Source organism: Centruroides vittatus, unplaced genomic scaffold, assembly GCF_030686945.1.
Source record: "Centruroides vittatus isolate TY-2023 unplaced genomic scaffold, ASM3068694v2 contig_717, whole genome shotgun sequence".
In the NCBI taxonomy this organism is placed as follows: domain Eukaryota; kingdom Metazoa; phylum Arthropoda; class Arachnida; order Scorpiones; family Buthidae; genus Centruroides; species Centruroides vittatus.
In genome coordinates, this window is record NW_027122456.1 from 5,176,808 (window position 1) to 5,190,029 (window position 13,222).

Genomic DNA, 13,222 nt, shown 5'->3' on the forward strand with positions numbered 1-13,222 from the left:
TAATTAAATTTTCTAATAGAAGTGCTGTAAAAGTTTTGAAATATGTAATTGTTAATGTATCTGATTTTCTTCTTCAGAATTTGCAATATACTTCCTTATATTCATTGATATAGACTGAAAGAAAGTTTCAGTCATATGAAGTGAATTATTATTTTAGATGATTTGAAAGAATTAAAAATTTCTATATATATGTATTTGTTGTAATTTCAAGTGGACGGCATCTTGAATTGCTGGAAGAATTAGAGAAAGATCTTGGAAAGAGCAAACTAGTTTTTCCTGCTGGAGGAATATTGGGTCTTCTCAAAGATCATCCAGAAATAGAGGAAAGAAGTAAGTATATACAGTTTTTATGTTAAACAGAATACAACTTCTGGTAATCTATAGTTTAACAATCAACTTCTCTGTGTAAATAACATTTATTAAAAAAAGAAAACAATGTAGTTGCATCTATTTGAATATATCAAAGTATTAAGAAAATGATTTTTCCCTTCTCTCTGCAATTTTTTCTTTTTCAATATATTGTTCAAAACTCAGAAATGTGTGGAAGAGAGGTTTTGTTTTTTATATTAAAAAGTTGCACATATCATTTTTTTTCTCTAATTATAAAATTTCAACTAATAAATTTGAATTAATTTTTTAACAGTTTGCCTTTGTCTTGAAATGGAGTATATGTATTTCTAATTTAATCTGATATCTTATATCAATAAACTTTTAAAGTAAAATATTTTATTAATTAGATTTTCTATAATTTCTTCATGTTTGTTATTACAGTTGTGAAATTAGCAGAAAGGTATCATAAAGAAGAAGGTTTTGTAATACCAAAGAATATGGTTTGGATGCATTATTTTCTTAATGAAAATTACAATAAAGCAGAAGAAATTTTACAGGTATTGTTTAAATTCCAAACTAAATTTATTTATTTGTGAAATATTTGAATTTATATTGTAGCCATACTTTGTGTCTTTATATGTATTATAGAAAACCAGTGTAAATTGGAATGGCACTATACTGAATTTTTTGTTTTTGCAGGTGTTTTAGTAGTTTTATCTTATCTTTAAACTACACGAGATAAACTTTGCAACTTATGTTAATTTTTATAATTAATATAATTTTTTTGTATGCAAAATTAATTCTCAGGCCGAATTAATCCAAAATGATTCCATCTGAAGATGGAAGTATGCAAATGCAAGAATTGAGAACTATTCCATTCTAAAAAAATTCTCATTATTTCCAAGAACTTAAAAATGCTTTAATATTTTATTGCCAACTCAAAAACGATGTGGAAAAAGTACTTCTTTACAAAAATCACTCTTTGATGACCAATCAGAAGAAAGAACATGACTTCAGTGGTTTAAAGCAGGGCAATTTATTATTGAACATTCCTTAATGAATTGTTCATTTGTATTAAGTCATTCTTTAAACAAGTCCAAAAGAATTAGCAGAATCCATTTCTTATGTAAATAATTATTGATGATATGAGTCACATGTGGAAATATTCTAATTGCAAATGTTTTGATTGATTTTAATTTTTAATAAATTTAATATTCATTAAATTAATAAATTAAAAAGTTCATTATTGTAATGTAAAAATAATTAAATTCATCTTATAATAAAAATTTTCCTCTCAAGAAAAAGACCCTTTACAGGTTGAGAATTCTTTATCCTTGTGAATGGAAGTGTTTCAGATTTTGGTATATTTGCACCTATTTGATAAAACAATAAGTCATTCAGGCTAATATATTTTGCATATTTAAATATTTTTGTTAATTTCCATAAAACATTATATTCACATACTAAAAACTAGAAACAATGTGTGAAAATTTGTTTATGTACTGTAGATGTGTAAAAATAATTTTAAAAGATATTCACATAGTGGCATTAATTGATTGATTTGTATTTGTTTACCAGAACATATTCCAAAATTTTGGATGGAACTATATTTAGAGTACCAAAAAAGTCCCATGTTTTGTGTGTATACACTTCTCATGAAGTTTATCATCCAGGTGACTGGCAAAAAGACCTTGTGTGAATGATGAAATATTTCCAGGGCTTTGTGAAATTTTTCCATTTGTGGTATATTATGTCAGCAATCAAAAAACCTTCTGGATTTTGGAAGTTTGCAACCTGTACAAATATTTACTGATTTTCCAGTTCAACTCTACATAAAGTTTGTTGTTAAAAAATTAAAAAAAAAAAACAAATTTGGGGACTTTTTATGAAATTATTTACAGTAATTTTATTTTTATTTTTTTAAATTTATACTGAGAGGAGAGAATCTGATGAGGAAACAGATTTTGCTGGTGTTTTGAAACAAAATAGGTCATATTTGAAAAATGATTATATGGCACTGGCCATGCTTTCATGAGAAAATACCATTTAAATTTTATGAAATTCCTTAGTTTAAATAGCCAGTTTATTAGTCAGAAATGTGCTAGAGACTTATAATATTCTAGTTTGTGCCAATTTAATAAATTTGGGTACATTTGTAATATATAATAATCTCAAAATGTCTATTAAAATCAAGTAAATATTTGTATTTTGATATGATGAAACTATAAATATAATCAAAGTCTTTTATTTTAATAGTCATGTCCTGAGATGACGGAAAAACTACTTTTTGCTAACATATTGGATAAGATTAGAGATAATGAAGATGTAAGTAAACATTTTAAGTAATATATAATACAATTTATACATAAACATGAATTTTGTCTGAATTGTGGAATTTTTGAAAAACTTTGGAGTTTTTCAAATCTTTTCCTACCTTAAAAAATTTATCAGTCATAGATATTTGATTATGATATTTATTCTTAAGAAATTCTGTTACTTTTTAAAGTAGTAAAATTTTTTGAGAATAAAGCTACCACCAACCAAAGCCGAAATTATCAGGCTGGAAACAACTATATTAATTATAAATTACAAGATGATTTTGGCTTTGGTTGGTGGTAGCTTTATATGTTACGGGTTGGCTGTTGTTGTTTATTTTTTGAGAATACTTTCAGCTTTCAAAAGCTGAATCAAAAATGTTATTTAGTAAATTTTATTGCTGGATTTTTTAAAGATGTGATTTTTTGTAATCTATTATGTTTGCTTATCACTCATATGATTTTCTGAATTAACCTACAAAATAAAACTTTTTCTGAAACTATAGTAGCAGTTGTCATTTTCTGAAGCTTCACAAAAAATTTTTAATGAATTGGTTGATGAAATTTTTTATCGTCAGAATAATAATAATAAAATTGTTCAGCATATTAAGAATAGGATTACAATTTACTTAATTGTTAATTAACACTGAATATTCAATGTAAATTGTAATCCTTAATTAACATAGCAATTGATGAACATTGAATATTCCAGAGTGCGTTTTTTAACAGTGCATGATAAGTCCTAAATAAGTGCTAATTATAGTTCTCAAATAATTAATTAATAATAGTGGGACAAGAAGCATAACATTAATTACTTAATGTTGTTTCAGACACTTTTTAAAAACTAAGAGACTGTTCCATATTTCAAATTCTTAAGAATGATTTGATTGTTAGATTTCCCAAATACAGCAGAACCCCTTTATCCAGCTCAAATGGAACTGGCCTAATCTGGAAAATTCATTAACATAAATAACACAGTTTAGATGTACATACATTATATTTTATTTATTGCACATTACATATACTTTTACAACAATATTAACAGTATAAAGCAAAATGCATATCTACGTACAGTTGTTTTCTATCAGCTGGTACAGCACAAGTACATAGTTTCCTGACCATTTGTGTGGAGTAGAACTTCTCTTTATGACCTTTTTCAAATTCAACCAATAATTTGGCTTAATGATCTGTAGGGAAACCAAAAGTATTTAAACTGAAGTAATTTTGATATACTGTACTATATTTATTTTTGTTACCAGATCTTTGGTTATAAAGTTACAGATGTTCAAAATTGTCATTGAGCCAAAGAAAAACAGTATAATTACAGCTGTAACATTATACTCAGGCAAGAATGTACTACTTACAAGTTAGACATACAGAAACCTATATATGCAAAAGAACTATTTATCTTATTCGAGATTAACAGAGTTCTACTGTATGTTGTACAGATAAAAGAAATAATGAACATTTTACTTTTGAATGTACATGATATTAGAGAATTGATATTTTATAAATTAATGATTTATCGAAAATAAATATCGTAAAATTTGATAAAGTTGAAAAAGGAACTTTCTCTTCAACTTGCAGAAAACAGTTTAGTTTTAAAAATGATAATGTAAGATGTCTCACACTAACTATCTGTGATACTGCATGACTCCCACCACATGTCAGAAGCATGGAGGGTTTATTTTCTAACAATCTAATTGAATGGAATTTTCATATAAAGGTGAGACTTCTCACTTTCAAAAGCGTTTTTTGTCAGCATCCTTGCCGTTGCAATTAGCCAGTTCTCTCATCCCTATCCCCAGTTCTTTACTTTTACTTGCTCCATGTCTAAGATGAATGTATTAAAGGTAGTAGGAATTTTTGTAAACTCTCTCTCTCAGAAAAGCTTTACGGAATATATTCTAAAAAGGAAATAAGATGATGACAATCATTTATATTTTAGAGGTTTATTTCTATGATATGATAATCACATTTTTATAATAGTTTTTGTTCATCCCTTATTAATAAATTTATCTTTTAATTATTATATATTGATTTGATTAGTGCCTAACTCCGTCATTTTTCCATGATTTCCACACATCTCATGATTATCAACAATTTAACTTAAATCCTCCTAAAAATTCCAGCAAATTTTTAATAGACTTTTTCCACTTGGAAAGATAGTGTGAGTTAGATCAGAGAAATATTTCTCTTAAGCGTCCTGACAGCAGTTAGGATACATTTAACCACATTCTATCTTTCCACATGTCCATCCTGAATGTGGAACAGGGTTATTCTGGAGTCCCTGGTTCTCACACATAATTGATACATCTTAATTCTTTTATAGTTATTATAAAATGTTTGTTTAAATATATCTATGATTGAAATAACTTTTATTCATATAAATAATTAAAATATTTAAAAATAAATACATAATATGTTTTTATAAAAGTTTCAATTGATTTAGTATGTATGTGATTGAAATTTGTTTAATTGGCAATTTACTTATAATTTTTAAAACTTGTAAATAATATATATATATACATACAGTGTATATACACATTAGGCTTTATTAAAGAATGTATTCTGCAGATGATAACATAAATTCATCCATATAATTTTATTCACTGATTTAATTGCATGTGTTCAAAATATGTAACATAAATTTGATTAATCTTAATTTGGCTGTTAAAAAATTATAGTAAGAAACTATTAACTACAGGAACTATGTTTGAATATTCATTGTATAAATATTTTTATTTTAGAAAGGACATTACTATGGCCTGTGGTGATGATTCCCAAACTTTTTTGAGCCACTATCTCTTTGGTTTCATAAACTCATACCCAACATTCTCAACCCATTTTTTCTTGTGTAAGAAAGGCTTGGAAAAACTCTTATATAAAAGCTTTTCTACAACCCATACATTGTTGTCAACATCTGAAAATCATTAAATGCAATGTTTCTTCTTACCTGTTTAAACAGAGGAAAGGGAAAGGTTGTCAGTGACCTCAACCCTTGCCTATTGGTTCTGCCTCCAGTGCTCCCTGCCACTCTTTTACTTCTTTTTACCCCCTAAATTTATTCACTATTCTAGGGGTGGCACTTTGGGAAGCACTGGCCAATAGTGTTCCCACTTAAATCAGAAATTGGACCAAAACTTTATATATACTTAAATTTGTTTTTTTTTTACCATTAATATTTTTAAACTGCTAAAGAATGAAATTTTTCAGTTTTCTATTTTAATTTAAGATCATAATTTTTTATACTGTGCTACTCTTGTTACAATTGTTATAAATATAACATACAAACAACTTTAAATATATTTATTATTTAAAAGTACTTTGTGAATTGTATTGACAAACTTGCTGAGTAGTAATAAAATTTAAATGCATTGTGACATTAATCTTTTTTGCAGGAAACTATGGGAAGGAAACTTATTGAAGTAGTTAAATCAACAGCAACTTCCCCAATGACTAAAGGAGCTGCTTTTAGTGGCTTGATGAATGCATTCAGTGAGTACTACTACATTTTATTATTTTGCAATTATTATATTATGTTCAATAGAAATCTTCTCAATAATAATCTGTATTTGTGTTAACATATTTTACCAAGGCATGGTGCAAAGGTAAATACATTACTGCAGTTGTAGAAGTTTACAATAGATATTGCATCTATTACCAAATCCATCCAATAAAGTACATAATTACAGTCAAACTTCTATATAATGAATTTCTCCATATAATGAATTTTTGAATTGTACACTGTTATTTAGAAGCAATTTTTCATATATTTTCGACTGAAAGAGCAAAGTTAAACTTGCATATAAAAGAAAATTTGTTATATAGAAGGGCTGTCAACCATTAAAAGTCAATTACTCCCTCTAGGTCAGGTATCAATCTGTAAATTCTTTATAAAACTGTGGCCTAGGTGTGAGAAAAACTGGTTGTTAGCCATATGGGGGACAGATTACATGATGGTTTAAAAGCTGTCAGTTGTAAAGAAGGGAAAGAGAGGTCCAAATGCCTTCATTGACAGATAAACAATTTACAATTAACGAATGTGGAAAAATGTTAGAAAGGCGATAATTTTGACAACTGCTGGACTAATTTTTGAGGTTTGTAAGATTTTATTTTATTTAATAAGTCGTCCAGTTGGAGCTTGAAGAGCTGTTAATATAATGTTTCAGCATTAATAAAAAAATTATTGTGTTATGGGAATAAAGACTGAATAAAATAGGAATTCCAAACTTTGCTACAATGTCTGTGAGTTAGTCAACATAATAATAAATTGCAAATCTGTTTTGCAATTAGCCAATGATGCAAGACCTACAGGAAAAGATGCTAGAACTTGCATTTACATGATGTAGATGGTGTTTTAATGCTCTTAATAAATGTGAAGCATATTTTGAAGAGAGAACATTTTTTAATTGTTTTGTGCAACAAAAAAATTAACTATATTTTTGTAAAAAAAGAAAAAACTAAGTATTTTAACACATAAATGTAAACTTAATTAAAATTAAAACTATGTTAAAATACTTTACCATTTGTTGGCTTTATTTACCAAAAAGTGACAATCATCCTTTCAGTTTATTATGTGATCATCCTTTTTTACATTTATTCTAATTAAAGTACGTAAAACAGGTTTGACTGTATATTCATTTAATTTTTTAAAATATCATTATGCATGCCAAAGCTTTAAACTTCAGATAAAGATCTTATATAGCAGACATGGGCAAATGCAGCTCTTGCTGAAAGTGTTAATTTATTTTTTTATCTTTATTTTTATTACAATTTTATTTTTATAATTTTGTGAAAATATAATATAAAACAAATATTGAATTTTTTTAATAAACATATTTATAACAAAATTGCGCGCCTTACCATACTATTTGCCACGACAGTACAGAACTGCAGCTCCCATGCATTTTGCAAAACCTACATTTTGGCTCCCACTGAACTCTTGCTTTCTCTCCCCTGTTATATAGTAAGCATACTTAGCTTTAGGCATGTGGACTCAAAAAGGTTTGCAATCCCTTCTGTATATCAGCAAACTGTTTAGATTTATTTAGAATGAGGAGTATTGTTTCTTGATAACCTTCAAATGTTATCAAGAAACTACTTAGGAAAAATCAATGTTCAGGAACCAATTAAGAAAAGTCTTAGTTATGTGAAGTGATATGAAACTTGAGAGGGTGTTTCTTAGGAATAAACTATCTATTCAAAACCTTGAGTTATTTATGGAAAGTCTCAACTACAATACAATATAATAACTGAGAATCTTCTTAAAAGTAGAAACAAATTCTTAGCTTTATGAAGAATAAGAATTGGATAGGAAATGTATCATATTGAAGATTATGTAATAATGACAAGTATTTTTACCATCCTAAATTCTTGCAAAAATGAACATAAATCCTTTTAAAGGATATAATAATAGTTTAAAATGTATTTTAAAAATATATTGTTAGATTGATAAGTCCTTAGACTCACATAGTAAAGAGTTTAATAATTTTCTGTTTTTCCATCTAATGAAAACATTATTGTATATTTTTCAATGTATGAGCCATTTTGCTATATACATTTTCTCTAATGGCAGATAACATTCTTTAAATGCATTCTTGAAGAATTTTGGAGGAAGAGTGCTTGGAAATTTTGTTACTTTTTCCTTCAGTTCAGAACAGCAGCTACTTCTCAGAACTAGTAACCCAGGTCTACAAACTGCATTGGAAATCAAAAACAGTTTGTTTTTTTCCCTTCATAACAATGCACTGGTCAACACCAGCCTTGTCTCAAAAGCAACAGTTGAACAAAGCAAATTTCAAGAGCTTCCACACCACCCAAACAGCCCTAATCTTGTTCCAGTGACTTTTCTCTGTTTCAAAAGCTGAAAAAAAAACCTGGCTAAATAACACTTCCTTCACTTCATCAACTAATGGGAAGAAGTGACCAATTTCTGAGCACTCCTAATATTCTTCAAAAAGGCATTTGAAGACCTTGTCTGCCACTGGAAAAATGTTCTGAAAAAAAACCAACACTGCCACTGTGTAGAGCAAAATGACTCCTACATTGAAAAATAAATGTATATAATAGTGCTTTATTAAATTTTTTACTAATAAAAGTTTGTTTTCTTCATCCATGTGAATCTGAAGACTCATTGACTCAACCATTAATATATGTGTTCCCTGGATAAATTATAATGTCCATGTTAAAAATTCAAAATTGAAAAGTGATTTAAGAAAAAATTATTTAAAATATAATACACAAATGATTAATGTTTGAATTATATTTTGTTTTGCTAATTAACTCATATAGTGCATTATAGAATGGAATTATGGTTTGCATTATTAATTCATTCCAGGAGGCCATTTAAAGTCCAAAGCAATTTTTCCCATTAAAAATAATAGAACGAGAGTTAATCCATTCGCAGACCCTAAACGATACCCATTTCAATAAACTTAAAACTGCAAATACACATAATTTAAGGTAAAAATAACACAAGCAAATGCCTAGTAATAAATTAAATCATGGAAACACAATAAATAAAATACATAAATAATGTATAATAAAATGAAAATTCACTGGTAGCACACCATCAACTTTGGCATCTTAAACATGGCTGCCGGATCTGGCACATGTGTACTGCTTTCATGCTTCACAATAAGTTCTTTTTTCATCTTAGTCTTTTTCAAGCCTTTCCCTTACTAATTAGACTTTGTAGCTTCCACACACTTCTTGGATACCATGAATTAAAGGTTATACAGTGGAACTTGTATACAATGAACTCTGATATAATGTAACCTCTGTTTTATTGAACTGAACAGTCTAGTTCCAGAAAATCTGCTATGTCTTTAATGCATTTTTCATTGGATATAGTGAACCAAATTATTCTGAACTTCTATTTGAAAGACCTCAATTACAGTGAACTGCCTCCAGTGAATGCCAAAACATCTGGTAAACCATGTGCTGCTCCTTTTCCTAGAAAACATTTGTTGCTTACTAGAAGTACAGTACTATATTAGTTACTGATATTAACATAGCCAATGACTCACATTTATCCATTAACCTAGAATTATTCACTCTTTTGTATTCACTCACATTCTTAACTTTGACAATGATCTTGCTACAGGAGTCCTTACAGATGAAATTTTATGATCTGTGATTGCCCAGGAAGAAAAAATGGAAGAAGAAAAAGGAAATAATGAGGCCAAGAAGGCACTGGAAATAATATGAATGTGGGGACTTGCCAAATATCAAGAAGAATCAGATACAAATATATTTTCAAACAATGTTTGTCAATTGAAGAGTGCTAAATGAAAATCTCATTAAAAATTACAAACAAAAGTGAATTAGAAATTTTTTTTCAAAGTTGTACAAAATTAGATGGTCATAAAGGACAATAAAATGCTTCATAAATGCAGTTCTACTGAATATTGAGTGAATTATTAAATTTTTAAATGAATCATAATCATTCTTTTGATACATGGTTATAATGAACTTTGGATACAATGAACTAAAAACTAGTAGTTCCTTGCCTGTTTCACTGTACTAGCTTGAACAGAAATTTTTAAGTATTTTTAAAAGCATTAGTTATTTAACATAGATGCGAATTTTAATACATTACTGCTAATTTGGGATTATATCCTTTGTTCAGAAGCTTATTTTACCTTTTGAATGCATTCTTCATTCTGTGCATTTAAAACTCTGAATGCCAAATTTGAGAAAATTTTGCTTCACTCTGAAGTGTTCAAAATACGCAGCACCACTGTATAATGTTTAATATAGTTTTTTTCTTATTGATTTTAAAATCAGAAAAATAATGAATTGTTTTTTATTTTATTAAATAAAATTGAATTACTAAAAAATGTTTGTATTTTAAATAATGCAAAATTATTTTCATATGTATATAGAAATTGCAAAACTTTTATTGTTTTAGATCATTTTTATCTTCTATTTTATCATTTTTGAAGTTACTATATCTTAATTGTTTCTTATTTAATCATGCTTTAATTTTTATATTCTTTTCTTTTTAAACATTCAGATTATTATTATTTATGTACTAAATGTCAAAGTAAATTTGACTTTTAGGCATCTTAATAAGATTCTTTTGAGAAATATATATTTTTTTGTTTCTTCACACACCTTTTACTTATATTGTTAAAAATATAAAAATGTTTTGCAGTTCAAGGTAAACAGTTTGACAAAGCCATTGAAGTTCTCAAAGAAGGTCAAGAATTGGGTTTGGAACTGACAAATTTTTTCTACAGTACACTTTACAATCTTTATACTGGTCTCCGTTCAATAGATAAAACAGTTCCATTTGAACTTCCTCCCAAGGTATGTATAATAATAAATTTAAATTAAAGTAGTATTTTCTTCAAAACAGTAGAAAAATAAATGATTTCAATAAGAAGTCAATAACAGATTTACATTAAGAAAAATTCTATAGTAGTTTTCAAAGTATATTTTTATTTTACTTGTATTTAACTATTTTATTTTTAAAAGGAAATAACTTTTAATAAGTAAACAGTTGTAATTGACTAAGATTTTCATACATCCTGTAAAGAGCTTTAGAGATCAAAAATATTCTGTGCATAATATTTAGATGAGTACTGTCAATATGTAATTGTTTACTAGATTTTAAATTTCTTATAACAGATTTTTCATACTATTTTATAAATTGCATCTTATTTGAATAATATTTATCGTTAACTTTTATTGGTGCAAAAGTCACTTTATTTCATTTTATGGTACAACTTGGCCAAAGTACTGTAAAAATAATAAAATGACCCATTGCTAATTTTGTTCCTTGCTATCGGAATCCATTCTAATAGCAGTGATATTGAAAGCTTTTAAATTTTTCCATTGGTAATCAGAGCATCATCCACTCCATATACAGTTTTTAAAGGCTTTATTTACTTCAACATCTAGTACCTAAAATTATTAAATACCATTAATCTATTGAGTACTGTTTTTCTACCAATAGTTTCATACTAACACTGCAAAACAAAAACTTAACTGTAATTAGTATGCCATTCCTCCAGATTATGGCCAAGTCTATATTCAGGTTCCTAATTTTGTTTTCACTGCATCAGTTAAATGAATGGCCTCTGAAATCATCTAAAATTGGAAGATTCTTCTGGTCCAGTAGTGACCTAAGTTGCTGTCTCCAAACAGCATTAAGCAATCCTTTTGTCAGAGATTCATCTGTATTTTTTTTTGTGTGGCACCTTAACAATTATTTCATATTTGGAAAATTTTTTGGCAGAAAACCTCCAGTCATTGCCATCTCCAAGCGCACACAGCAAGAAATGTGCTGATGCTTTCACAATAACTGATTTAACTTTCTTGTCATCTATTGTTGTATTTGCAGGTATCTAAAAGTATATGGGTTTTTCATTTCCATTTCTCATCTGTCCTAACCTACAATAATGTTTCTCAGAGTAGTGATTAATTATTGGAATTCTTACAATTTGTCAGCATGTTCTTCCAGTAATCTTTGTGCAAGTGATATTCTATGCCTCACGGTTAGACTAAATTTTCTCATTAGACTAATCTACCAATTATTAGTTGCCTCAAATTTCTCTATTAATATAAAAATCAAATGTTTAAACAGGAATAAGATAAGTACAGTCAAACCTGTTTTTATGCGGTCTTTTTTTGTGCGGTATAGTTTGTGACTAGTCTCATGCGATTTCTCATGTCTCACGTTGACTTATTATAGCTAAATAAACTTATTATAGCATAAATGAACTTATTATAGTAATATTATCGCATGAATATGCGAAAAATGAAATAATTTATTTTTTAAGTCAACAAAACACCACCTGGACAAAAATATGTAAAACAGACGATAGACGAGACGATGCAGTCAAGTGCTGACATCTGTTGTCAATAAATTCTATTTTGTACGGTTTTGAGTTATTTTCTATGTGAGACTTTTTTTATGCGGTCCCTATCCACTGCATAAAAACAGGTTTGACTGTATAACACTTAAATTGCAAAATTGACATTACCTAGGAATGTCAAATTCTCTTGTGACTTGTTTGATGTATGTTTGCATGACTTTCATTGTTATTTCTATGCCTTTGTGATGCTTCTCATATAAAAACTCTACAAAGTAGTTAGCTTTAGGCCCACAAAGCAGTTTCTGTATCTAATAAGGTGTTCATTATTCTCCATTCACACATGTTTTTCTCATTGGGTATATACATTTCAGTATGCATCAAACAGCGCATTGGTGAACTGTGATGTGCAAAAAGCTGTTCACCTAAGCAGCAACCAATTCACATTGCACTAATCAGGGTGTGGATATGGTGGATTCTGAAGCAATATAGCTATGGAGGCAGTTATATTTAGCAACTTTATAAAATAATTATAAGATGATTAGCATATGAGATGAATATGTTATAATTAAATATATAGATTATTTGACAATTAAAAAATTTTTTAATATATTTAATTGAAACATATAGCCTGTGTCACTAGTGGTAAGAAACATTATCATTTTTGTATAGGGAAAAGTTCTCTTCGGTTTTATCATAGCAAAATATTTATCATCATGTTTACTACTCATCTGTATTAATCCAAAGTTATTT

At 27.9% G+C, this 13,222-nt stretch overlaps 1 protein-coding gene across 1 annotated transcript in view; it reads left to right on the forward strand.

Moving 5' to 3' along the window:
* The window catches only part of bsf (bicoid stability factor), a 98,732-nt gene that overhangs the window by 82,523 nt on the left and 2,987 nt on the right, over positions 1-13,222 (forward strand). Inside the window, exons 32-36 of the mRNA XM_067276931.1 lie at positions 212-330; positions 772-887; positions 2,587-2,655; positions 6,047-6,143; positions 10,807-10,961. Coding sequence (XP_067133032.1) covers positions 212-330; positions 772-887; positions 2,587-2,655; positions 6,047-6,143; positions 10,807-10,961 — 556 coding nt within the window. The remainder of the gene's footprint in view (positions 1-211; positions 331-771; positions 888-2,586; positions 2,656-6,046; positions 6,144-10,806; positions 10,962-13,222) is intronic.